Here is a 26777-nt window from a genome sequence, read left to right as displayed (position 1 = left end):
TGGACAGAGGGCAAAACTCTAATGCAAAATCAGTGAAAAAGATGATGGAACGGAGAAAAGGTAATGGAACGAGGTGAAAATATTGATTTCACAAATGCAGATTCATAAAAAATCCAATGAAAATCAGATCAAAACAAGGTTAAAACATCAAAACAAAAGGGCAAAATAGAAGTCCAAATGCAATCAATGAAGTATAGGGGGACAGTCTTAAGATTCTCAATCTCAAGACTCTCAGAATTCCACCCCCTTTCTTTGTGAATCTCTCAACAATTAAAAATCTCCACCCAAGCATAATGCCTTTACATTAAAAATTCTCTACGCCAAGTTGGTTAATATGGTTAAAAATGGTAACCAGGTGACTTAGTTTATACTGAACTCAGAATGATAGTGTTTACTGAGCTATGCAGAGATAAACATGTTTGAGGTGAAGGTTGATTAAGTTTGAAGGAAAAAATCAAATCTTTTGTGCAAAAATCGATTTCAATTGAATTGGAATAACCTCCAATCAGCTGCAAATATGAAATCACAACCAAAATTCACCATAATCAGTCCTTGAAATGAATTCGAATGCATGAAATTAAACTTGGGAGAGTAAAGGGCAGTTTGAAAGTTGTGAGAAAATAAAGAATAATCTTGAGTCCTGACATAGGGCAAAATCCGCCCATAGTTAGGATTGCTAATATCAACAATGCAAAATTTCCACGTTAGCATATGAGGTGATAAGTCTTTGGTGTGAAAAATGAATCTCGAAACCCCTTGATCTCAGCCTTGACATATTGATATAATAAGTTGGGAATGATTGACACAAAATTGAATTTGCAAATCGAATAACATGGAGAGGCAAGCAAAAGTCTCAAATCTTGACATAAGGGCGAATCTGCCTATTGTCGAGATTTTCCATCTTGAGAATCCTAAATTTCTGCCCTCCTTTCTTGGAAAGATTTCACCTCCTTTGGCATTGTGGCATTGAAAGATAAGTATTTCAAGGTAAAAACCAGTGTTATCCCCCCTACATGATTCTGATTTGGATATGAGAGCATAAATATTAGATTAATAAAAGTGAAAATCCATGACCAAAACTTGAAAATTGAATATAAAATTATTGCAAGTATCAAAGAATGAGGGAAGGAGTTTGTTTAATTGAAGAAGGAATGAAAGTTTGAAATGAAGTTGCCTTGGACAGCTTGTGTCCAAGATACACCTCCAATCTTCGCCAAGTTGTAGAGGTCCAATGCAATCTTGAAACTAATGCATCCTTCTCCAAATTCAATATTTACAAATAAATGCATGTCAAGTGGTTTATAACTAGGCTAAAAGTAGTCATTTTCAAGTTGATTCCAACTATTTGATCTTATAATTTGAGGATGAGAATCTAAAAGTTTCATATTCATTTTGATGACTTAAAGCAATTTAATTTTAATTTTTGCAAGCTAGTTGTGAAGGTGGAAGGGCTAAATAGAGACTCACTCGAAGCAATTTTGAAGATCGGGGTTCATGGATGCTATGTAAACCCTCAATGATCAAGCCAACAAAAGTGGATGTTACTGTTCAGCCCGTGGCAAACAAGAAAGAAAACAGATACTTAATGCAAATTACTATTTATTATCAAAATGTTTTCGTACACAGCAATGGTATTTCATACAATGACAATGACGCTGATAATGATGATGATGCCAAATACAAAAGTTTTCGCAACATTTACAATGTACGAAACGGTGCAATGAAACAACACAACCGTCGCTGCACCGGTAACTATCTAACTACCCTTTTTTGTACAACATCATTCCCCTCAAAAAAGAAAAGTTGTCTCCTGGCGATTTCAAAAACTAACAAAATAGGAGACAACAACATACAACATAGAAATAATATAGACTAGGGAGGAGGTTGTGTCCTTGAAGAGCTCTGTTGTCAGCGCAACTCGTACACTTGATCCGTCTGGATACGTAAATCCTTTTGAGTCTGCGTATTAATCTCTACTGCTTCCTTCAGAAGAAGTGCTACGTCCATAGCCTGGGCCTTAGCTGTTTGCAATTCATGCTCGGCCGTCTGTAGTCTTTGTTCGGCCATCTCCTTGTCTCGCAAAAGCGCTGTGTGCTCGGCTGCCCATGCTGCCTGCTAGCTAACCAAGTCAGCGGCTAGCTTCTCTCTAGTCTCCTTCTCAACCGTCACAGATTTCTCAGCTGCAATCCTTTTTGATGCCCTGTCCGCCTCCGCACGCCTTTGAGCATAATAGACGCCTTTATATAACCCCACTATCTTGTGCTCCAGCTTCTCCGTTGGAGTGTTGCACGTTCCCATCTCAGGCTTTGTAGCCCAATCAACCAACATCTCTGGTGTCTCAACCGCTAGCCATCCCCTGTCCTCAAAGCAGGAGTGAAACCAGTCAGGACAAACTCCCCGAATATAAGCTTGGATTATATGCAACTCTTTCCTACGAGTCAAAGCCTGGCATGCAACGACGCGTCTTTTCTCCATTGTAACCCGCATAGCATTGAGGTATTCCCTGCATCTATCCTCATTTGACCCATAGTCCTCCTTCGCCACACTGTCGAGCGTCCAGTCCCCATCACTATCCATCTCTGGCTCTCCTGCCGTAGCCACTGCCACATCCGGTGCCGCCTCCTCTCCGAGTGCATCTTCAGACTGTGGTACTCCCACCTGCTGTGGCTCTAAAACGACAGCTGGTCTTGGGGATACCCCTCCATGCCTCGGGGATTGAATGGAAGGACCAACCTCTGCAGGAATGAGTCAGAACTGCTATCGTAGGAATGCACTAGCTCTGTCCATCACCTCAATCTTCTCAGGTTGATCTGCTTGCATCGGCTGCATGCTCTCATCGGGCTGTGAAGGCTATACCGGTGAAATTGGCTGTATTGGCACAACTGGTTGGGTTGGCAAAATTGGCTGGGTTGGCTGGGTGTCGGCCAACAAAGAGGAAGAGATGGTGACCACAACGTTAGGGCCAATGACATCTAATCGAACTTGAGGTTCAGACTTTGGTGCTGGCAACTCTACTGTCTCTGCGGCTCGCTCTGCTGGTGCAACTGAGTCTGGTGAAAACTCTGTTAAGGCATAACCTCTGTTGTGGCTGTTGATGGAATCACATTTGTCCTTGTCCGTGGAATAACATCTGTCATGGCTGTTGATGGAGTCAAATCTGTTGTGGTTGGCGGTGGAGTCATGACGATCGACGCATGTCTTTGGCCAAACGGAGGAATGAGCGAAGTGGTTGCAGTCAAGTGTGCTGAAGTTGGCAACTGGGGAGGGGCAAAAAATGTGGACTTGCTGGCAGCATGAAGAATGTCTGGTGCTGGAGTGTCATAAACTCCTCCATCCTGTCGGCGAGGACCGTGGCCCAATCATACACGATACCATTCATGATGCCCTTCATGAATGTAATTTGCAGCAAAGCTATATTCGAGGCCCGACTTGCCCCTGTCAACCTTCTTTTAATTACATCCGTGATACACCTCCAGTGGCCCTCTTGAATAAAATCTTTCTGCAGTCCTCGGCTCTTGCCATCCTTCACCACAAACTCCATTTCCTCTGGTGTGAGGTTGCGGCCTACTAATTTCACCCAATACTCTTTTCGTTCCTATGACAACTTGTGAGTCTTGGTCTCCACTTTTGGTCCTCCTTGGTCAGGAATGCCAAAGACCCTACTGAAATCCCTCTATTTGAAGGAAAGTGTCATACGGTGTTGCTTGTAAACAAATGTACTTGTTCTGCTGTTCTTATTGAACATCTCTATTCCTGTACTTTCTCATCTTGATGATGGATCATGTAGTATGATCTGAAACGTTGATGGTAAAAAAGCGCACACAATCAAATCCAGAAGACAAATTATTTACAAATGGATTGTGGAAATCTGATAATGTTAATTATCATAGTTTGTAAAATTGATTCAAACAGCCGAATGGAAAATATTGGAAGTTGTATTGCCCAATGTACATGCGCTTGTACCAAAATTTGTTTAATTACCTCTGTGTTTGGAGTTTCTTGCCACCATTTTTGACACTCACTGCCATTTAGTCCTTCAAACTGGACCGTGAGGTGTGAGAGGTCAACCTGCACTTTTTGCTTCTTACTGTTGGATGTTGTTGGCCCTGCAACTCGTATTCCAGAAGCCAACACTCTCACATTTTTTTCCATATTTGTTTTTAACTAGTTTTTCCACTGCTTTCTTTTTCCTGTGGATTCCATAGTAACAATTTCTTATTTTGTCTTTTTAATGTACCAAAAAAAGGGTTAGGGTTTCTCCTCTTTTCCTCTTTTGTTTCCCGCAACAAAGATTCTCTGGCGGCAATGATTCCCACATGGATTGCTGTTGCTGTCCTCTACTTGTCTGTCTTCTCACAGATAATGTGCCTGCAATATATTTCTCTCCGTAGCTTCTTTCTTTTCCTCCAACACTTATTCTTCTTTTGGCTTCTTCTTTTTGCTTTCTTACCGGCATTAATAGTGATTACCACAGACTGCCCTTCTCCACAGTAAATGCTCTATGCTTGCAGCTCTACACTTGGTGGCTATCTCTTTCCCTTGTTCTCTTCTCTACCTTCTTCGCGGCTGCGATCTCCCTTTACAACCTTGGTTTGTTACCTGACGTGGTTGCGGCTGAGTAATTTATTGATTACATTCTATTTGCGGGGGCTTATAACATGGTCTGTGCGAGTTACAAGTTTGTCCGCGGGACTTACACACGCTGCCTGCAGAAGTTAAAACATTGCCCGCGGAACCCTTGCCATGGGACATAGTTGTCCACGGTCACACGTTCGTGGGACACCCTTGCATCCGCGAGACTTTTCTTTTTCTTTTTTTAAAAAATTATTTATTTATTATTATTTTTTAACTCGGTCTAACTAGGCGATTATTACTTCACCTCCTTGTCATTCCTGATAGATTTTTATCTTCGATCCATTGATCGCCTCGAGAATCTCGCGCCCATCCAAGGTCCATCGTTTGATGGATCCGTTGTCGCCAACTTCTCTTACTTTATATGATCCCAGCCACTTAACCTTGAACTTACCTAGTTTTATCTCATTATGGCTGTTGTACTGAAGCACGAGTTGGCCTGGTTGGAACCTCGTCCTTTTCAAATGTTTATCGTGCCACGCTTTTTGATGGGTCTGTGCCACTTCTGTCACTCATTGCGTTGTTAATCTATGTTCATCTAGTTTGTTCAACTAGTAGAGGCATTCTCTCAAACTCTCCATATCTCCTAGTCTATTGTCGATTGCAATTCTTAGGCTCGGAACCATAAATTCTACCGGTAGCACCGCTTCTTGACCAAACCTCAACTGGAACAGCGTCTGTCCCATTGTGACTTTAAATGTGGTATAGTAGGCCCACAACACCAAAGGTAGCTTCTCCCAAGCGGCCTGCTTGATGCCATATGATTTGTATATGATGTCCACCAGAATTTTATTTGTGGCCTCCGCCTGACCATTGGCCCGTGGATAATAGGGACTTGATAGTGAATGAATTTTTTTGAATTCTGTTGTCAATAATCTAATCACGTGGTTGACGAAGTGCCCTCCTCTGTCACTCGTCAACTGAATAGGTATGCCGTACCCAGTGATGATTTGTTTGTACAAGAACTTGGCTGTGTTGATTGCAGAATTATCAGGTAGTGCCCGTGCTTCTACCCACTTTGTTAGATACTTTGTGGCTACCACTATGTATCGGCAGTGCCGAGCCCTACTCGCCTTCAGGGGACCCACGAAGTCTAGTCCCCAACGTTCAAACAACTCCTGGGTGTGGGATGGGTTTAATGACATGAAGTCCCTCTTTAGCGGTTTGCCAGCTCTCTGGCATGTGTCGCAACTTAACACTCATTCCCGTGCGTCGTTGTAAAGAGTGGGCCGCCATAACTCGGCAAGCAGAATCTTTCGTGCTGTTGTGTCAGGTCCCATGTGGCCCCCTACCGGTCCTTCATGTGCTTCCCTTAGAACATTTTGCACTTCTTCCTCCATTATACATCGCTGTAGTATTTGATCAGGACCCATCTTATAGAGAAGACCATTTATTAATTGAAACGTTCGGCTTCTGAGAACTAACTTCTGCCGTTCGCCTGGCGGCATCTCTCTTGGAAATTGAGACGTTGACAGGTACTCTCCAATAGATTTGTACCATTCCGAAAGAATGGTGATTTTGAATAGATGTGCATCTAGAAAGTCGTCATTGACCCCTTTCGGTGGTTCCTCGGACTTGAGCCAGGAGGGCTGGTCGGCAATGACATGACTCTTCCCGGGTTGCACGATGATGGTGAAGGTAAATTCTTGGAGCAACAACAACCATTTGCTGATTCTGCCTTGGATGATTGGTTTGTTTACTAGGTACATCAACGCCTAGTGATCCACGTAAAAGGTAAATGGTGTAGCCAACAAGTAATGTCTGAACTTTTGCATCGAGTACACCATGCCAAGAGCCTCCCTTTCAGTGGTACTATAATTTCTCTCAGCTTTTGACAATAGTCGACTTGCAAATACACTAGGTGATTGAGACCATGATCACTAGTTTGCGCCAACATCGCACTAATAGCGAAGTTTGATGCGTCCACGTGGACGTGGAACTCCTTGTCCCAGTTAGGATATGCTAGTATGGGCGCTCCCAACAATCTGTTCTTCAGTTTTGAGAAGGCGGTTTCCTGCTCGGATGTCCAAATGTATGGTTCTCCCTTTTGTGTCAGCTTGTCTAGAGGTAGAGCAATTTTGGCATAGTTCTTTATAAATCGTTTGTAATACCCAATGTGCCCAAGAAAGGACTTGACTCCAGATACGTCCATTGGGGCTTCCATTTCTACTATGACCCTTACTTTATCTGGGTTAGTCTTTAGTCCTGTCTTGCAGACGATATGTCCAAGTAGTCTTCCCTGAGGAACCATGAACCGGCATTTCTTTGGATTTAATGCCAGCCTCGCCCGTTGACACCTCTCCATACATTCTTGAAGTGCCTTTAAATGGTTGTCTTGTCCACTGAAAATGGACCAATCATCCAAAAAGGCGCGGAAGTTGCAGACCGACATTTTGTCAAATATATGCAAAATGATTCTCTGGAACATGGCGGGTGCGTTACACAATCCAAAGGGCATTCAGTTGTATGCATACACCCCATCCTCCACCACAAAAGTAGTCTTCAGTTTGTCTTCCTCCGCGATGGAAATTTGGTTATAGCTAGAAAATCCATCCATGAAGAAATACATTTCGTGTCCAGCCACTTCCTCCAGAATCGTGTCGGTGAATGGAATCGGAAAGGGATCCTTTATTGTGACCACATTGAGGTACCAAAAGTCCATGCATATTCGGATTTGGATCCCGTCCTTCATCGATATCACAATAGGTGACACCCACCCGCTTGTTTGAACCTTGAATATTATGCCGGCCTCCAACATGCATTGTATCTCCTGATCTACGCGGGTTGCGTAGTTTTTGTTCATTTGGTACGGGTGTTTCCACACAGGCATGGCTCTGAGTACCAGCTGTATGCGGTGGACACACATCTTTGGTAGGATTCCCTTTAAATCTTTGTACATCCATGCGAATACATCTTTGTACTCGAGAAATTTTTTGAATGCCACGACCTTTAGTACTGGGTTCCAATCGTCCCCCACGAGTATGTTCCTTGGATTCTTTGCGTCTCCAAGATTAGTAATTGCTACGGATGGCTCTTTGTATCTTATCTCCTTCCCTTCGAAGCAATGGGCGAGACTCTCATTGATCTCCACATCTCCCTCTTTGCACTCCACAAACTGTAGTGGAAATACCTCCTCATCTTCGGGTTCTTCGACGCCAAGCATGTACGTATGGAAGAGTTCATAGTCTTCCATCTGCCAATGAAAAAGCCCATTTAGTGAACTTGTCTCATTTTCTGAACACTTCTCCAATTCTAAGATGCCTTCATTGTTCGGATTCATTCTGCCTTCATCTCTTTGGTGCTCTTCATCTGATCTAGACTTCGACGACGAGGCCATTTCTTCACTTACCACTTGGGTTCAGAGATCAATTGCAAACTTCCACCCTCCACTTTCTGTTGTCAGGGTAGTCTTCTTCTAGTTATGATTTACTTTGGCGGCCACCAACCATCCTCTTCCCAGAATGGCATCATATCCCTTTTTTTTCAATGGGATTACTATGAAGTCCAGCACAAATGGCTGCGTCCCGATAGTTACTTGTTGGGCCACTAGGGTCCTGAGGGGTTTTATCCCTTGCTGGTCAGCACCGAGTAGGTTGAACATAGACGGCCACAGGGGCGGCTTCCCCAATTTCCTCCACGTCTCCTCTGGGAGAACGTTCACCTGGACCCACCATCCACGATGGTGTCTGTCAGGATAGTTCTCAGGATTCCCATCTTGACCACTGTCGGATGTCGGCTGCTGCTTACTGTGAGCAACATGGGGTCTGTCGTTGACCCTCCTGGTACCGTTGGGTGTCCTTTCGTCTCCGCTGTTGGTTGTCCTTTCGTCTCCGCCATGGTTGCATGGGTATTCAACAATGCCGTTCTGTTGCGATACTACTTGTAATAGATCTTGGACTCTGACAGGCACTTCCATTTGTAGAATCCGATTGACTAAGTTATTTTCTCCCTCCGATTGTTGGGGAACAACCTCTTTCGTATCCTTTGCAGCGTTCATTGCTTTCTCTACGTCCTCCCGTGCCTCCTGTAGCCTTTGCTTCTTTGTGCGGGGGTCAGGATAGGTGGCTTGTTTAGCCTGGTTGTGGGTAACGACTAGAACCATTTCTTTGTCGATGTTAATGAGATTTACTTGTTTTGGGCAGTTCGCATCTTTGTGGTCCCTTGGACCACACCATCGACATAACTTTTGTGGAGTGTCATTCTTTGGACACTCTCTGGCGAAGTGGCCCCACTGGTTACATGCCTGACATTGGATTATGGGCTCCCTTTCGAGTCATATTGAAATTGATTTCTACTGTCATTTCCACCTCGTCCTCCTTGGCGGTTGTTCTGGTAGCCGCCGGATGTGGCATTAGTATTGCCCCAAGTCTCATTGTTTGTGCTAGACGTGGATGGTTATTCTTGTGTGAATAATATCTGTTGGCTTCTAGTCCTCATGTTGAACGAACATTCTTCTGTAGAATGCCCTGGGACCTAACAGATATCACACATTACCTTCTTCGGGCACGCTCCCTTTGAATGGCCTTTTTCTTTGCAATCCGTGCACCAAATTTCTCCTTCCTCCATGCGGCCACACTCGTTCCCATCATTGATTTGAATTCCTTGCGCATCCGCTCCAAGTCTTTCTGGAGTGCTTGCACTTTCCTGCTGGGCTCCTCCTCGCTATCGGCACTGCTTCCCTCGTTGGATGATTCATCACTTTCAGAGAATGATGACGATTTACTTCTCTTCTTTTTCTTTGCCGTTTTGCTTTCGCTTTCTAGATTTAGGGCACGATCATATGCGTCAGTGTATGATGTGGGTGGAACTATGTTCATTTTCCTTCTTAATGCCTCACGGAGGCATTCTACAAACCAATGTTTCTTTAACTCATTTTCCGGTTGAGTTCCCATTCAGCTAAGAAGATCTTTAAGCCTTCGATTGTAGGCTCAAACCGTATCCTTCTTCCCTTGTTTGCAGTTGCAAATTTTTGCTACAACCTCGTTATCATCATGGAGCAGTCGGAATTCGGCTTGGAACTCTTTCTTCGAATCATCCCACATGGAGGTCTTTGCTTTGTCCATGTCGGAGAACCAATCCACTGCCACTCCCCATAGGCTGGCGGAAAATTGATTCAACCATTCATCCGCATCTGTGACTGAATTGGCCGTCCATATTGTTTCGCATGTATGGCAATGCCGCATGGGATCCTCCTTCCCGTCGCCTGTGAACTTCAGGAGTTTTTGTTTTTTAGACATTGTGCTTCTTGTTCGTTGATTCCCACTAGATTGTGTCATTGAACTATTAGAAGTTGATCCTGGCAGGTTACTCTAACCACCGTGCAGTGTCGCTCCGGTACTTCCTTTCGCCCCGGTATCCTCTATCGGCCTCGCCTCTTCTCCCACTTTTTCACAGCTTTGCTCTTGTAGTGGTGTGTGTGATAAATGTAGAAATTGCTCCTTTGTCTCCTCAAGCATTGCTAATTGATCCCGTGTTTCCTCGAGCAACTCCTCGTTGCTCCGTTCACGCCGTTCCAACGAACTGAGGCACCCTTCGTTGGTTCCTGTGAACCCTGCTACAACCACCACACTAGGTGATTCCTCCAGCTGCCCCTCAGTCCGTTCCCCGGTGAGTTGTCTTATCCTCCATCGACATTCGGCTTCCCTACGTACAATTTGTCTTTCATTGATTTCTTCCCTCAAATTCCTATTCTTATTCAAAAGATTGGGCATTTGGCATATAGTACCATTGTAAAAGAAAATCAAACAAAATACTCTTTTATTTATTTATTCTGCATACATCATGTGTTGACTTATGCAATTACAGATTTATGAGTGCCCTTCACACCACGGCCCAACGGCTCATGGTTCAGTTTTCTGTCGCCGTGCAGCTCATTCCTCATAGAATTTCTTCAAAGTCTCCTGACGACATTCCTCACGGTTCTTCCTCTCGGCGTCTCTTCTGTGCCACGTAGGCTTGTGCCATCAGATGGGGAAGTTGGTCTAGAAATTTATTCGTGGTGGGGCTCGCGTGCATATCATCCCAGATACTATCTGGCGTAACATCGTTCTCGGTGGCTTCCCTCCATACGAAGGTTTCCAGGCCTATGCAATACATAATGTGAAAATTCTTCACTACCTCGTGCTCTCCTTCAAAATTTTTTGTCTCACCGTCATCATCTGTGTTCTGGTTGTCTTGGACTGTTCTTCCCATTTATGTTCGACCTTCCATACTATCTTGAATTTGAACTAGTAATGATGCCAAATGTTCAGCCCATGGCGAACAAGAAAGAAAACAGATACTCATGCAAAGTACAATTCATTATCAAAATGTTTCCGTACACAACAATGGTATTCCATACAATGACAATGACACTAATAATGATGATGATGCCAAATACAAAAGTGTTCGCAACATTTATAATGTAGGAAATGGTGCAATGAAACAACACAACTGTCACCGCACCGGTAATTGTCTAACTACCCTTTTTCCGAACAACAATTACAAAGCTCAAGGTCTTCAAGCAAGATTATGCAAATAGCCAACCATCTAGCAAAGAAGGCAAACAAGAAGGTGGTCCAAGGTCAGATTATCAAAGTGGATTTCGTAGAACAAATTTGGGGACAAGAAATAATCATAATCTTGAATTTCCTTTGGAAATCCTAGCTCACTTTGAAAAATGAGCTAAATGAAACACTTCATCACTTCCAAGAAGATCAAGGTCAAGGCATCAAAAGAGACATCAATTTTTTAGTGCAAGCAACTTCAAAATCATGGCAATGAGAAGATTTTTAGAAGATGGAGACGATAAAGCAATTTGGGAATATGTCATCGCAATTGAAGGCTTGATAATTTTGAGTATCAAGAGATATTTTTATATCACCAAGGAGTTGATCAAGTCTATGAGATAGGATGTTGAGGTGACGCTCACTCACCTTCAACCAATAAAAATGCTCTAGTTACTCATGTTCAAGCACATTTAGTTATATTATGCCAAGTGTATGTATGGAAGACATCTAATGTCTCTACCTAATTTGTTTTCTCATTGGTCCATGAAAGCAATGTAATTTTCTTATTGGCCCATGGGGCGGTGCCTTCATGTAATTGGATCATAGTGGTGGCAAACCTAATTAGGGTTTGTAATGGTTAATCTCGACCCTTGATCTCAAATTGATGTTGGCCCCTCATTGTAATTGAACAACTCTAGAAGTGTAGGGCCTTCTAATTTGTAACTCATCAGATTAGATTAGACTAGGAGAGGAGACTTGTTGAAATTGTTGATATGATAATACAAAATTGTTCTTAATTCATTGTTGGTCTTCATGGTGAAATCTTTGTATCATTTTGGAGTATTGCATGGTTTCTGCCTTTCCTCACTCAAGTATATTTGTGATTACAAGTAATGTTTAGTTGAATGGAGATATTTTAGATGCATCTTTGGGGAACTCACTTAGACCAAATGACTTGTTGCTTGCTATAAGTTTTCCTTACGTGGTCGAATGACATATTTATGAACTTAGATTATTGCTTGCACATTGATATGCATTGATGGATGGTGTTAACAGAATGGTGGTAGTTTGAACATCTTACATTTACCCTAGGAGATTGTATTAGCTTGGTTGATGTCGATGGCTAAACTAAGTCTGATAGAGTCACAAAGACATTCAAAATTTCTCACATTCTAGGAGTAGACTAGCTTTCTAAACCCTTTCCCTTCACAATTTGTTGGGTTGGAAGAAGTTGAAGTAGTTGATATCCATTGAATAAACAGTGTAAGTCCCTTTATGATAACCATCATATCACATCATCAAACTGTGTAGGAGTCCACGATAAGAAGGAACCTTGGGACTGTCTCATTTGATGACACAATCTGTATACATTGTTTAGCATATCAACATGAACATACTAAGTATTCGATTTTGCATGTTGTAGTGGAACACACAGGCACGCATGCATGTACGTGCACAAACACACTCTCTCTTCTCTTTATCTCTTCCTTGCACATTTTATCACTCGTCTCTACCTATCCCTCTCAACTCTCTTTATCTCTCACTTTTGTCCTCTCCATATCCGTTACCCCCTCATTCCCCATCCCCATCGCCATCCCCATCCCCATCCCCATCCCCATGTCCATGTCTATGTCCATGCCCATGTCCATCTCTATCTCTATCTCCTTACACCCCTCTATCCCCCCTCTCTATACCCTATCTCTTCTTTCTCTCCTTCTCTTCCTATTGCAAGAATGATATGAGCCAATTGGTAACGAAACCTAATTATCTTCTTGGTATTGCTCTACCACTATATGTCACTAGTTCTCTCTCACTTCCTCCCTACCCCTTCATCTATCCTTTCCTCCCCCACTCTCTCTTTACCTCTCCCCCTTTCTCTCTTTCACTCTCTATTTTCCCCCATTTCTTCTCTTGCTCTGTCTCCCCCAATTTCCTCTCTTCCCATCTATATGTTTCCCTATATCCCTTTCCCTCTTCATAGACATCTATATGTATATCATTATGTCTCTCTATCTCTACCTATCCATATTTTGTTCTTCCATTTCTCTTTCTATCTTCTTACCTCTCCATCTGTCTACCCCTATAACTCTCCCTGTCTCTCTATATGTATATATCACTTTCTATATCGTTACCTTTACATTTCTCCTCTTCTTTCCTCCCTTTTTAAATATTTATTTCTTCCATATCTACATATCCCTTTCCCTAGCTCACTTTGTTTTGCCTCTCCTCTCCATAGTTCTCTCCATCTCCATGTCTATCCCTATCTCTATCTCCTTAGCCCCCCATCCCCCCTCTCTCACCCTCTCTTCGTCTTGCAAACATAATAGTTAATTCATAGATTTCATTTAGGCCATGGTTGGATCCTTGTAACTAGATGCGTAGCTAATTTGAAACTGTAACATCTCAATTGAGACCTTCACCCCACATAACATCATTTGTACACCAAAAAAGACTTTCTGAATTGACTTTACACACCTCTTTGGTGTACCCATTGTACACCAAGGTGCAATTGCTAGTTACTATACATCTAAGTATTTTGTTGTATAGTCTGAGAGTCTTTGATTTTCTTGGATGGCATATATTTACTATTTTTAGCTTTTACTTGTATTAGGACATAGCAAATGCATTTTTTACACAAAAATTATTGTTCTAGATAGTATTCACTTGTTATACATGAAATTATGCAACTATCGTTGTTTGAAAACATAGTATTATAATGCCTTAAACCAACTCACACTGTGTTGCATATATTGATTAATAATTCTTCTGAATTTGGCTTGAACCTAAGAAGCTACTAGGATCCGCCTTTTCACCCATGGTTTCCAAGCTACAAAGATATCATTTGTAATATTTTTGGGAAACTGGTGTTGAATAGAAAGCATAATAATCATGTTCCATGGACTTTAGAGAGAATTTTAATTTTGCCCTAAATATTTACTTGTTTTTGAAGAGCCGTGTTAAAAAGTGTCTTGTTATCAACTCAAACATGTGACACTGTACATAGGTAGGTAAGAAAGTCCAACTTCTAAAAATATCCATCAACTCAAATATGATATTGAATTACTAAGTGCATTGCATATGAACTTGAGTTGCTAGACACACATTAGCTACGCTTAATTTTTACTTGCCAATCTTGATTGTTTTTAAAAAGCATAGTCCAACGTTATGTAGATTGCATAAAGGAAGAAATCTATCTAGCGACAAGAAAGTTTGGATTACATACAACTAGTGCCTTTCTTCAAATCCAACTTGGCTACAAAAAATTAATAATAGAAAATTTGCAATTCAAAAGACACACTTAAGTTCATTTTAAAGCCTAAAGAAAGATTCCTACTCATTAACCATAGTGCAACATTGAAGACTAAGGAAAGAATGCTTGATAACTCATTCTCAATAAGAAGACTGACCCACAAAGACTATATTTATCCAATTCATTATTATTTGAACTACAATATCCTTCATGAGGAAGGTCCAATATTTGACATACACAATTATATTGCTTAGGACTCAAGCATCCTTAAGATATATGTTACAAGAACTCAAAAGAACTTGAAAACATGATATGAAATAAAGAAGAACCAATCCATCTCTGATCCCTAATGGTGGTTACACATGCCACTATACCATGTGGAACCCATAGGTTCACCTTAGCGGGCTCATGGAGATAATAGCACACCCAAACACTTAAGCCAAAAATACACAAGGGAGAGATAAACTTGCATAAAAGCAATCACAAAGTATACTTCTACACACCATACATGATCATAGAGGAAACACTTATATGATAAAGAAGACATCTCATGGGTAATACTCAAAGTACTAGGATCTAAATGCTAGAGGGCTAGTTAGGGAGTTTCATCATGTGAGCACGAAGGGATGGTTTTAGGGGGATCATAACACTCATACGAATGAGACGTACTTGATAGTACCTGATCCAACACTCCATGAGTGGGCAGGTCTTCCCAAGTCATACTTAGCCTATACAAGCACTCAAGGCATGCAAGGGGCATCCAATTATCTTGATTAGTTTATTGCCCATGTTTAAATTAGTTATCACTTTATTAAACGGCTCTCAGCACTATGATTGTTAGCATGCACTTTGGGCTGGGGACACATTGAGAGCCATTACGTCAACCCACTCTAGTACCTACCCTAAGGCTCATCCCATTTTCCATGAACAAGGAAATAAATCCAAAATCCACAATGCAAAAGGCAAAGCAAAATGGTATTATTCACAATATAGTCACCTTTCTCACTTCTCAATAATCACATGCTAGGGGACTCGAAACTATCCAATTTGAAATTCCATGTACTATTTCCATCTTTCCACATTACAATTTATAAAGAAATACCAAAAAATCCACTTCTAAACAGATTTTCCAATCTTCCCAAAAACCAGGTAATAGTATTTTCAACCATGAAATTACCTTCAAGAAATCAATTTTCAAAGTTCAAATCTCGAAAATCTGAAAATATCCTTTTGGTTCCTAACCACTCAAAACTAGGTTTTCACAGTCAATTCCACATAATGTCCATTCAATTAAAATTTTGGCATACATTATTAAAATGGCGTTTTCCTAATTTCTCTCATAACAAATTGAAACACAATGAAATGAAATGATTTGCTTAAAGAAAAGGTTAGTTTTAATCCATTGAATCATTTGGAAACAACTAGAATTGAAAAGATTGATAAAATAGAAAGATATGAGGTTCCTACCTCAATTTTGCACCAAAATGAAAAGTTGAAAATCTCCAAAAACTCAAAATGATCACATGGACCACCAAGATATTTGACCCGATCCTATTCTAATGCATCAATATCCACAAAAAATCTTTAACTATGCAACTGCATTCTCCATTCAAAATTTCTAACATGGAAGTGTTGAAAATGAGCTAACCCCTTTTACCTTTTTGAAGGAAAGAAATTATATTTATGTCATGAATGGCCAAGGAATATTAGTGGGAATTAAAAGTACATGTACCTGATCAAGTTTATCAGGAGGAACTTACTCCCAAAATAAAAGGTAAAACTAGGAAGAAGTAGAATCAAATAAGATGGGCTAGTGTTTACAAATCCCTATAATATTAAAAAAATTCTTTTGTTTGAAAGCCTCTTGTGAAATAGTTTCACAGACCAGATAAAGGTGATTAAAATTAAGCCTGCTTGTAAATACTCACTCAAGCTTAGGAGTTTAAAAATCTTGAGATAAATTAATTTGATGTTTGCCTCCTTCAAAAAAATTGCGTGCTTTTGCAGCAGGCTCAAGATTCTCTTTCAAATTTAATATGCTATTTAGTAATCAAAATCTTGTCAATTTGATTGCTATGGTATTTCTTTCACCATTTGATATAGAGAGACTTTAACACAATTGGGTGACACGCAGGAAATTCTTGTCATTCGGAAGGTGCATCCTTGCTTGCCTTCTTTCAAGTCAGAATTTACTGCATCTGTTCCGTTGACACGCATAAGAGATATTGCCCATCGGAATGATATTCCTCATGACCTAAAGGTAGGTGTTGGCCAGTTTCTTCCCTATCTTAATTCTCCCAGCTGTGTATGCAATAAGTTGTCAATACTATTACTTTACTGACATTAATATTTGGCAGCAAGAAATCAAGCATACAATACAAAACAAGCTTCATCGTAACGCTGGTCCAGAGGATCTTATTGCAACAGAGGCAATGCTTAAGAGAATAACACGGAAGCCAGGAGAGTATAATGAAGCATTTGTGGAGCAATTCAAGATATTCTTCAACGAGTTGAAAGATTTTTTTAATGCTGGAAGGTTGTTACTTGCCTGCACTATGTTAAGATGATATGAGCATGGAATAATGTTGCTTGTGAGAATGAAAAGCATAATATCTGTACTGCCGTATGATACATTTTAATAGGAATCTGTACCTGGTTAATTGCTGGAGTGCACACTTTTAATTGCTTTGGAGCCCCTCTAGTCTGAAACTTTGAATTTGGTTTGGTAGTGGTTATCCTCTGATCATTGCTATATTTCCATAGCTTTACCTTCAATTTGATTTGTTCAAGTCTGTGATTAATTTTATCAAGTTTATGTTTATTTTTGGTTTGCTGTTCCACTTTATCATTTGTATTAAAAGTAAGAAAATTACATAAAAATGACAAAATATACAAATATCCTAAAAGGGGACATTACACATATTTTCAACTTTTGATGTTGAATTTTTGCTGGTGTTTGTTGTTTTAGTATTATCAATCCTTAGGAAAACTGTTTTCCTATACTTGTTTACATACTTATGATTTAGATAAAATTTGCAATGGCTGCAATATCCTAGGTTCATTTGAATGTTGAAATGATCCTATGCCAATCATTGTGCACTAAGAAAAAGGGCTTTAGAATTCTTTTATTTTTTCTTAGGTTTTGAAACTAAAACTAGCGATTCTACACTGTTGTGTCTTTCTTCTTTTCAAGCAGAGCTAATCACCTTAATTCTATTGTAGATCATCTTTGACTTGAACAGTTTGAATATGCACAAGTTTTGCTTTTTCAATTTATTCTTAAGCAGCTTTTGTGTCTTGTTCAGTACGAATGTAATATTTAATACATAAACTGGCCATGTTATGTGATGCAGTCTTACTGAACAGCTTGAATCAATCCAAGCATCGTTGGATGAACAAAGTTTGTCAACTTTAAGGGAATTTCTTGATTCCAAAAAGGTATTTTATAGTGCTCACAAATCTCTTAATTTTATTTAGTTCCATTTTATTTGTTAAAGTCAAAAGGTTTTATAAATCCATATTTCATTTTTTGTCACTTGTACTATTAGAATTTTAATTTGCATCTTTCAGCACAGGACAAAATGAAATAACATGCGAAGTGAAACCCTTCCTCAAATTATGAGGGGAACACCAATAGCCTGTCATTTTTCTCTTAGACCAGTGCCCATGATGATTTAACAGTTCCACACTAGACAAGCGGTTTACCCTTATAAATTTGACATCTAATACAGAAAACGACCTATACCAGTTAATGAAAACACACACTTTTCAGATTAACACAAATTGAAAAATTCATATATACCATGGTTGGATTTAATGAAACTCACACTCCAATATTATGACTTAAATACAAAGAGTCAAATATAATGCTATAACAGTTGGTTAAGAAACTTTAATATATAGTCTGGACTAGTTATTAGATATAATTTACAAAGTAAACATGTAAATCAAAAGATCTCTTCAAACAACAATGTGAACAAAAAGAAACTTTTGCATGAAAAGTAATAAAAAGGTTAATTGAAACTTTTAAGCTAAGAGTAGTTCACTTGCACAAAAAGAAACCCCAAAATACGTGGCGTCCAATAAAATACAGTATGAAATCAGAAATAAAATTTTGATAAGATAACAATGATTGAAATACATTTTATGGAAGGCAATTGAAAACACAATATCCACTCCAAGAGTAAGAGAAACATCAACAAAATCGTTCTGCAAAAAAATGGCAGCTAAAGTTAGCTACTCAGTAATCCCACCCGGTGGTCCCATTGCAGAAGCAACATTCTAGATACTCGGAAGAAAATCTTGTATTTTCGATACATTTGGCACCACCACTTAATCCAAATGAAGAATTCATCTATAGCACATAGCCATCTGTAATATCCTTATTCTTGAACTCTTCCAATTTAGAATAATAGGATGCAAGCATTGACACAGAGTGGCAGTCCTTGAGCCCCATTATCAGTAGCAGTTAGTAGAATCATTAGAAGTTAGTATACTTAGAGAATAAAGAATGAGGAAACAGTGAAGTCCTATAAATATGATGGTTTCCTGGGATAAGATTCCCAGCAATGATCATCAATAAGACAATAATATCCATGATGGGTTAAGAAAGGCAAAGAATTGATAGCGGATTGATTTGTAGCTTATCAATATGCATCAGGGATGATTGACCGGTATTGGTTGAATGTTAATAAGGATGTTTGACTTGATCAATAATAAGTTGGTTGAGAGATCAATAGATAACTGAAGTATTGATCAAGGCAAGAATGCTGAACTCAGCTATGAAGACGCACGGCATCATCAGCGATTTCCATACGACAGTTATCAATCTAATGAAGAGATTGATCATGATTAATAGTTATTAATCCAATGAAGAGATCGATTATTAATTAACAGTTACTGATCTAATACGAGACTTGAAATGGAGACACATGCATCGCCAAGGAGGATATATAGATTGGTGGAGGACGATCAATTTAACATCACCAAGTACCTTATCTCTTATTCATTTATCCTCATCAGATCTGTTCTATTTAGAGCGAATTGCCAATCGGGATTGCTTGGTACAGGCATATAGAGCAGATCAGAGACATCATCTATACGGGATTTCAGAGATTAAGGATCATACATCAAACACGTCATTCACTGTTGAGTGCAAACATCACATTGATAATCTGAGATAGCACGCATCACTTCTCGCACTAATATATAACATTGACATATGAGATATTGCAGCCATTGCTGAAAGCAACACTATTGATTGCATATTCCTATTGTTTACATCAGATATAACATAAGTGGACTGTTGATATAAGTGATAGAGAACATCTTATACATAGCATCTCATACCAGTATATCAGACATTGCTATTAATATATTGATATCCATATCATTTGCACATATATATATTGTTTACATTAGAAATAGCAGTTATAATCTCATAAAATCTCTCCTTTACTAAGTCCAAGTCCAATTATCTAAGAGAGCAAGTGTTAGAGATAGCTAGAAAGGGGATGTTACAAGTGGTATCCGAGTTTAGATTCTTACCATCCCATGAAGTTGATGAGTGAGAAAGAACTTAGGACTTGCCCCTGCAAAAGATGTGGACAAAGCTCCAAGGGCAAGCAAGACTTGGGCAAAGGAGACCTTAACAAAAATAAAAATGGACCAATTCTTTGCAGAGCAAAAAGACACAAAAAAAATTAGCACAATAATTGGATATGTTAGATTTCCTAAGATTTCTTAATTTTTTTGGTAATGTCCTGTGCTATATTTCTTAAGATTTTTGCACCAAATTCTTACAGTTCCACTGTAACGTTCCTTTTTATCTATTATACTTGCTCTTTAATTTTGTGATAATGAGTGTGTAGAATATAATTTGCAAATTGTTTATATTCTAATATCCTTTTTGAGTAAAATAGACAATGAAAGCTGGACCAATGTTATGTCAATTTTATCTAGATATAATTTTCAAGTCAGTACCAATATAATGGTTAGGAATCTCCTCTTATTTTTGTTTCTAAAACTTCTAACAATTCCTCTGTATGGTTTATAGGCAATCCTCTTAATAATGGAAGCAAATTTTATATATCTATATCTAATCCGATATATCTTATGCCAGCTTGAATATGAGATGATAAGGTAGTCGATCTCAATCAACTGATCTTCAGCATGTAATTCTTTGATACTGACGGCTGCTTAATGCTGTATACTCTCTGTGTTGATTCACTGTATTCTATTGTGTTCTCTTCCTTCCACTGTATACTTCCAATCCTCTCCATTGGAATTCTCCATCCCTTGCTTGTTATTTGGTGATTGCTGTTACTAATCAAGGAAAATCTTTTAATATAAAATGTTGAATGTTCTCCATCTATTGTTATTGGAAAGGATTTCTTATTTGATGCTGATTCCCTGGATCTATTTCGTCTTCTTCCTGCATATGTTTCACTGTGTACACCCTTGGCTGACTTAGATACATGTCAACTTATATTACTGATGCTCTCTGGAGCATGTTTTGATGTATTTCTCTTCTTTGTACTTTTATGGAGTATGTCTTAATGCTTTCCTCAAAGGTAATACCGAAAATATATATAAGAGAGGAGTTTACAATGTGCAGATCGTAGATTCTCCAATTCTGTTTGTTTAATCTCAGCTATCGTATGCTTTTACTTAGTCAATACCCATTTGTATGAGGTATCTCAGTAGTAAACACGTCTTCCAATCAATTTGTCTTTAACAATAGGTAAAAGGCAAGTGCATGTAATTGATGTTCAATTCAATGGTGCTCTCCTAGCCTTTGACGGCAGTACAGTTTTGATGCTATGTTTGTTTCTTTCAATGAGTAACTTATTCTCTGAATCCCATGTTAGGAATCATTGATTTTTCAAAAAACTGATTGGATGTGTATATCTTCCATTTTCAGTCTCAGATAATTATCCTTTATATCTGTGCAGCGAGGGAGAAGGATGTGTCTTTCTCCAAAGGTCACAACTATTACATTTAGTTGATTATTTATTTTGATGACTATAATTTTCACTATCTTTGGCATTATAATAATATTTATTATGATGTGTCAATCTTAATGTTTGATATAATGTATAATATACATTATATAATATTTTATTTTTATATCAAGAAAATATTTAATACTTGATTTATTGTATTCTTTATTCTTTATTATAATAGCAAATAATATATAATATATAAATGTAGTATTTTTATTATGGTTATATATATGGTTAATTGTTGATTATATTAATAATATACTAAATAATTCTAATAGTATATTATATTATTATTTTCATTTGTTTATGTAGTACTATTGTGATTCATTACTTAATCAGGTTCTAGATGGGGGGCATCACAATCAGAGCTTAGATTCTTGCCATCCCATGAAGTTGATGAGTGAAAAAGAACTTAGGACTTGCTCCCGCAGAAGATTTGGACAAAGCTCCAAGAGTAAGCAAGACTTAGACTTGGGCAAAGGAGACCTTAACAAAAAAAATGGACCAGCTTTTTGCGGAGCAAAGAGACAGAAAAAATTAGCACAATTATTGGATATGTTAACACACACAATGATAAACATCTCCAACAATGAAAATGGTGGTAAAAGCAGACAATATGGGCAATTGGAAAATGGGAGTCCAAAGAGTGAAAACACCACATATTCCAGATTTGATATCCCTAATTTGCCTTTCAAGAGTGAGCAACTAGAGGAAGCTGAACCAACACTATTAGATTTGCAAGACCAATTCAGACAAGATTGGATTTATAGCATTTTTCAAGTTGAGATGTCCTTATGGAATACATGGACTGAGGATGAAGCATCTACCTTGAAAAGGTTAAAAATACAGACATTCAAAACTTAGAAGAAAGGTGGGAAAGATGAATATTCCATACTTTGATGGGACAAACAAGACCATAGAAAGGACATGGGCTCAAAAACTAGAAACCCATCATCAATTAAATCCGGTGATAGGGGAGGAGGCCATAGAATATGCTGCACTCCATTTGGATGGAGTAGCTTGTGAATGACATCATGGGATAGCTACTATGGTACATTCCAAAATTACATCCTCTATAGAATTCACAAAAAAGTTGATAGAGAGGTTTGATAATAAAGATCCATAACTACATTATAAAGAATTAACCTAAGTCAGGAAAAGTGGATCGATTGGGGAATATATTATGGAGTTTCAAAGAGTTTCTGTTCTAGTCATCGACATATCCGAAAAGTTTTTGGTTTTTGTGGATAGTTTAGTGTATTTGTTAAAAGATTGGGTCAAGGCACAAGGCCCAAATTCCTCATAAGAAGTGCCACATCCCAAATTTTTGCTTAAATTAAAATGTTCGTTATAGCCATTGAAACTTCAAATGAAATTTAGTTGGTTGGTAATTGCTATTTATCTTTGATTTCTTGTGAAAATGAAGTGCTAGTTGTTCGTTATGGTTTCATGTGAGTTGTTTAATTGTTATGTTTCTTGAGAAATTGAAATAATGGCTTTCGTTATGATGTTATATGAATGGCAAGTGGATTAGCTAATATGATTATTTGATTTGATTTAACAATTTGGAAATATGTTATTACCTTGATAAAACTTCCTTTGCAAGAACACGACGAAGAGGGGAACATTGCTAGAAAAGAAAAGGGCATAAGGGCACCACCTACCATTGAGCTAACAGGTATGGGTCCTAAACCACCTTGGTCAAGGGAAAACTGGACTAGACAAGCAAGGGTTTACGAAGTGATCACCATAAGTTACCTGGTCAATGCACCTAATAAGATAATAAAATAATCAAGCTAAGAACAAATTGTTACCTTTATAATTTGGGATGATCTTAGAGCTTTCTGTAATGATTGACATGACTTAATATAATGATCCATGGTACCTACATGTACACGTACATACATATATATGTATATGTGTGTAAATTCAAATCTAACGTTCATGAACGTCTATACTTAAAATATGATTTATACATGAGTACATATATTTAGAATATTACGTACATATACGAGTAAAGGTACATACAAGATGGTATTCTTATATTAACACATTGAGAGCAATTTATGACTCCACATCTGGGCAATGTTATAATTTTATTATTTTGTGCCAATGATGCTTTATATATTTTTCAGCGGCCATATTTTTTTTATATTCTTCATCGGGCCTTTATAATTTCCAGTGGCCTATTTGATGTTCATGTATTAGCCATATGTATTATTGGCTCTATTAATGGCTCTTGAACGTAACTCATTTTATAGCCACCTTTCTTCATCTTGCTCATAACCGAGCATGCGTATGAAATAGTGAGCCAAACTCTATACTTGCGATTGCATTCTAACCAACAAACACACTACTTATTGGTGATTTCATTCTTAATTGCTATCTATGATTCCATTGTCATTTGCAAGTTGCATTAATAGTGCCATTAATTCTCACCTTCAATTGCATCCACTTTGCAATTGTATCATATGATTAATTGCAATCATAAGTATTGTGGACTCACAATTGTGACTGACATTCATACTGTTGAATTGTTTCATAACGCTGATTGTCCCTTTGAGGATTATATATCCTACCTACGATTTGCTCACTAGAGGTTGTCATCATACCTATGTTTGCTAGAGGATTGATATTCCATAGTTAAGGAACTGTGCCAACCACTTCCGAATCTTATGAGTAGTTGAGGGTAATAGTACCCTTGCATTACAAAGTCAGGTCGTGCATTCTTTTTGTACTTCACCTTTCATTTTTTTTTTTATGAGGCTCGGAAATTCTAGCTTGAAATCTGAAGGGAAATGTTAGACGGACTAGGTCCGAATTGGATGTATTGATTTCATTAGTCTAAATTGTTTATGTAAATGCAAAAAGGGGTCTGAGCTATCTGTTGTAACTGTTATGATTATTCCTTTTAGACCTAAAAGTAAATTGAAAAGATTTCCAATTTTGTGCAATACTTATATAGGGGCATCATCCATATGCCCTTGAGATAAGAGAAGGCACACTCAAAGAGGCAAGAAACTGTTATGAAAATTTCCATGAACCTCTTTGCAGCAAGTTTTGACTGTGATAAACAAAGATTATTCAAGGATATTGACAGCTACACTAGGATCTCATTGACTTCCGAATCAATAAGATCAAGATGAAGAGTGTGGATTGGTAACAAATGATAAGTGTGTTATACCTGCAAGAGAAAGAAATCAGAAACAAAATAAATAGTTGATGAACTTAATCAAATAAATATAGACCAAGTCAGCTCATGGTGATCAAATGGTACTGTTCTTGACGTCAAGTCGAGCAGTGGGTGATTGAGCACATAGTATCAATGTAAATCCTTGGCAAGGGTAGGATTAGTGGCTCATGATTGCTGCTATGATCACTAGAGGTCTCGATTGCTTACAATCAAAAGGGTAGTTTTATGAAGGGTATTCATAGCCTAGCCGACTATGAGTTGACACTCTTAACACCAAGATGCTCAGTGGTAGGACATAGGTGTCCCATGCCTAATCTCGAGTAGGAAGGGCCTTTCTTAGTTGAGATTGTGTGGGGATACTTATGGGTCTGCAGTTGGGAGGTTAGGCCCTTGACAATGCTTCTCTCCACTAGATGCCAAGACTTGTGCAAGACAAACATATGTTCTGCGTTCAAGTTATCGTCTTTTAATGGGTATTTCATTTTTATGTTCTTGTAAGTCTAGTTGAAGATATGTTTAGATGGTTAATATTGTTAAGTAGTTACTTTCTTTTCAATTGATTAGGATTTAGTTAAATCTATTATAACTGTAGATCTCTTTCATTTGAATATGTGAAGTAGTTGTTATAACTGTCTTGCATTTACATAAACAATTTATATTTAAATAGCTTGTTACATATAGTATTAGAGCTCTGGGTTTGACATTGAACCTTGGGCTCATCATTGTCTTTTCAAGAAAACTAAAAATGTAATGTTAATTGGAATAGGATGAAAACCCATTTACTCCTTAAAAGAAACCCCACCATCCCATATTCTTCTTTTTGATTAAGAACATGCCAAAATATGATTGCTCCTATTGTTCTGAACCAAAAGATGATGTGAGTCTAGCTCATGCCTTCCTTTGGATCAAGAAAGAAAGAGTTAGGCAGATTCCTACGAGAAAGACAATTATGAGAAACAAACTTATTCAAACTTGGAATGCCAAACAAACAAATCCACTTATGATCTATCATATGCCTTGTAAAGGGTAGGAAAAGCCCAAGGAAGGAAGCAAATAGGATACCTGGGAGTAGTGTGTCCAATTTCCTTAAGAAATTTTGTTAAATTATCTCTATGTACCCTCAGAAGAGGGGAAAGTTTGTAAAAAGCATTGTTGCAGTGGCAACAAGCAAAAGATCTCTATTTTTTTTTACTGAAAAATAATGAGAACAAATGGCATTTTGTATTTAACTTCGTTTTTAGTAAACAATTGTATCTTCTCTCTTTCATTTAAATAAAAATGTGTATGCAAACATAATATTGATAAAGGAATCAACTGTAAATTTCAGGAAACAAACACTATTGAAAACAACGAAAACAATTTAGAGAATGAGGTGTCTGGTGGGAACATCCCTCAGAATTCCATTCCTCAGAATTCCATGGACCTGATAGTCCAAGTCTTGCAAGATACACAAACCAGGATGGAAAATATGGAGAAAAGAATGAATGCTTTGGCAGCTCAACTTGGGCAAGGATAGGAGGATACTCACTCCTCCCCTCCTATAACTCCATCAAAAAAGAAAAAGAGAAAGGAGATAGTTAGTGATTTGTCTAAAGATTAAACCCCCTAGATTTTCAGGATTTGAACCCGGTGAAGCTGCCGAGGCTTGGTTAATAGAAATGGAACAATATTTTGAGATCAAAAGTTTGTTTGAATCCTCTAAGGCGGTTTGGGAATCTATCACCTTTCTGGGGAAACAACTACTCAGTGGGGAAATACCAAAATAGAACTAAACATTAAAACTACTCATATCACTTGGGATAGTTTTGTCACTATTTTCAAGAATCGATGGCTACACCAAACCTTTTACGGTTAGACATTTTTAGACTTTAGGAATGTCAAGCAAGGGGATCTAATAGTGCATGGATACTGGGAAAACTTCACCCGACTACTGAAATATGCCCTTGCCTATCAGTAGGATAGGAACCTCAAGGTTAGGAAATGTGTCATGGGACTGAATAATAGAATTGGGGGAGCAGCTACGTCCATGAACCATGGAAGAAGCCCTTGAAAGGGCCATTCGACAGGAACACAAGGTTAGGCAGGACGATTCCATGTGGGACAACAAAAGAAAGGCTAAGCATCTCCAGTTCTAAATTGGGGGCTCACAAAAAGAGCTTTAAAACCTTCAAGTACAACAAATCTGATTTCAAGGGGAATAATAACAAGGA

The 26777-nt window shown here is 38.5% G+C and overlaps 1 protein-coding gene across 3 annotated transcripts in view; it reads left to right on the top strand.

The window, feature by feature from the left end:
- Window positions 1-26777, top strand: part of PWD (chloroplastidic phosphoglucan, water dikinase (ATGWD3)) — a 133005-nt gene that overhangs the window by 26083 nt on the left and 80145 nt on the right. For all 3 annotated transcript variants that reach the window (XM_089832033.1, XM_089832032.1, XM_089832034.1), the window contains exons 5-7: window positions 16505-16630; window positions 16728-16906; window positions 17724-17808. In XM_089832033.1, the coding sequence (XP_089688159.1) occupies window positions 16505-16630; window positions 16728-16906; window positions 17724-17808 (390 nt within the window). The remainder of the gene's footprint in view (window positions 1-16504; window positions 16631-16727; window positions 16907-17723; window positions 17809-26777) is intronic.

Source organism: Cupressus sempervirens, chromosome 5 (assembly GCF_028749045.1).
Source record: "Cupressus sempervirens isolate cs-2001-9-10 chromosome 5, ASM2874904v1, whole genome shotgun sequence".
Taxonomy (NCBI): domain Eukaryota; kingdom Viridiplantae; phylum Streptophyta; class Pinopsida; order Cupressales; family Cupressaceae; genus Cupressus; species Cupressus sempervirens.
The sequence above is the reverse complement of the archived record's forward strand: the minus strand, read 5'-3'. Positions and strand labels throughout refer to the sequence as shown.